The 1,093-nt window shown below is 31.6% G+C and overlaps 1 protein-coding gene across 1 annotated transcript; it reads right to left on the minus strand.

The window, feature by feature from the left end:
- Window positions 1–614: 614 nt before the first annotated feature.
- LOAG_15913 (hypothetical protein) lies at window positions 615–830 on the minus strand (the record flags this gene model as incomplete). The annotated part of the gene is made up of 1 exon (XM_003151401.1): window positions 615–830. A coding segment is annotated over one exon (216 nt), but the record flags the coding sequence as incomplete, so codon positions are not given.
- Between the last annotated feature and the right edge of the window lie 263 nt (window positions 831–1,093).

Here is a 1,093-nt window from a genome sequence, read left to right on the forward strand (position 1 = left end):
AATGTAAAATAGCATTAAATGTTAACAGTTTTTTCCTGCCAACCACAGTTCAGAATAAATCCATAGATTGCTAATTAAGGGTAGATTGTTAATTAAGTTTTGCCAAAAAATGAGCATACATGTATGAATTTCTCTCTTGATATTGCTTAAAATGTATAAAGCGAAGAGTAGTATCTCTTTTTTTTAACAATCCACCTGGATCGGTCAAAGATAAAGAAATCCGCTGGGGATTTGTGAACAAGAAGCCATTGAGGCGCAACTAATAAGTGATTAGTGAGGTAATGGTCAGGACATTTTTTTTAAAACCATTTCTATGAATGCCCACAATAATTAACCAACTTCACAAGAAAAATTAATTTCTGGTTTTTTCTAATTTTTCTTCCCACCATATCCTGAAGGTTTAAGAAATGAAAATTTCATATTTCAGTTACCACTGAAAATGCATGCTTGAAAGTTTAGATGTTGAGAGGTTCAGGCAACTATTAAAAATACATTTGCTGAAATGGAAGACTTCGCTGAAATTTTAGATGTCAAATTGAATTTGAAACAATATCGAACAACAATCATTTTCTGGATTTAGTCACGGAATCGGAAATGATATCACTGCTAGATACCTTCTTTTTTTTCGTGAAATAAACCAGGAATTCTTTTCCACGGGCATTCTCTTGTCGTAGGGAAAAGGCTTTCAACGGATAAAATTGAACAGTTAGTCCCAAAATATCTTCGCCTTGCTGATAGTTTTGAATAACTAAATTTTGCTTTATTCTTTGTTCTTTCTCGTTTTGATGAGTAATATTTAAACCAAATTTGCAATTATTCCATACATTCATCACATGGAAGATTTTATTGTGACAGAACGCTAAGAAATTTTTTATTCTATAACAGTATTATAAATTTTATATATATTCTATCACAGCCAGTAAACGTGTCATTATTAACTGTCAATTATATGTTATAAAGTCAAATTGGAAAAAAAAAAAAGGGAAGGGAAAGCCTTTCATTTTTTGCACAACCCGAACTCGTGTGAACATTTTCTGGTATGACAATCACTGTCCTTCTTGCGCTAAGAAATTTTTTATTCCATAAAAGCCAG

This window comes from Loa loa (assembly GCF_000183805.2).
Source record: "Loa loa unplaced genomic scaffold supercont3.3163, whole genome shotgun sequence".
NCBI classification, from domain to species: domain Eukaryota; kingdom Metazoa; phylum Nematoda; class Chromadorea; order Rhabditida; family Onchocercidae; genus Loa; species Loa loa.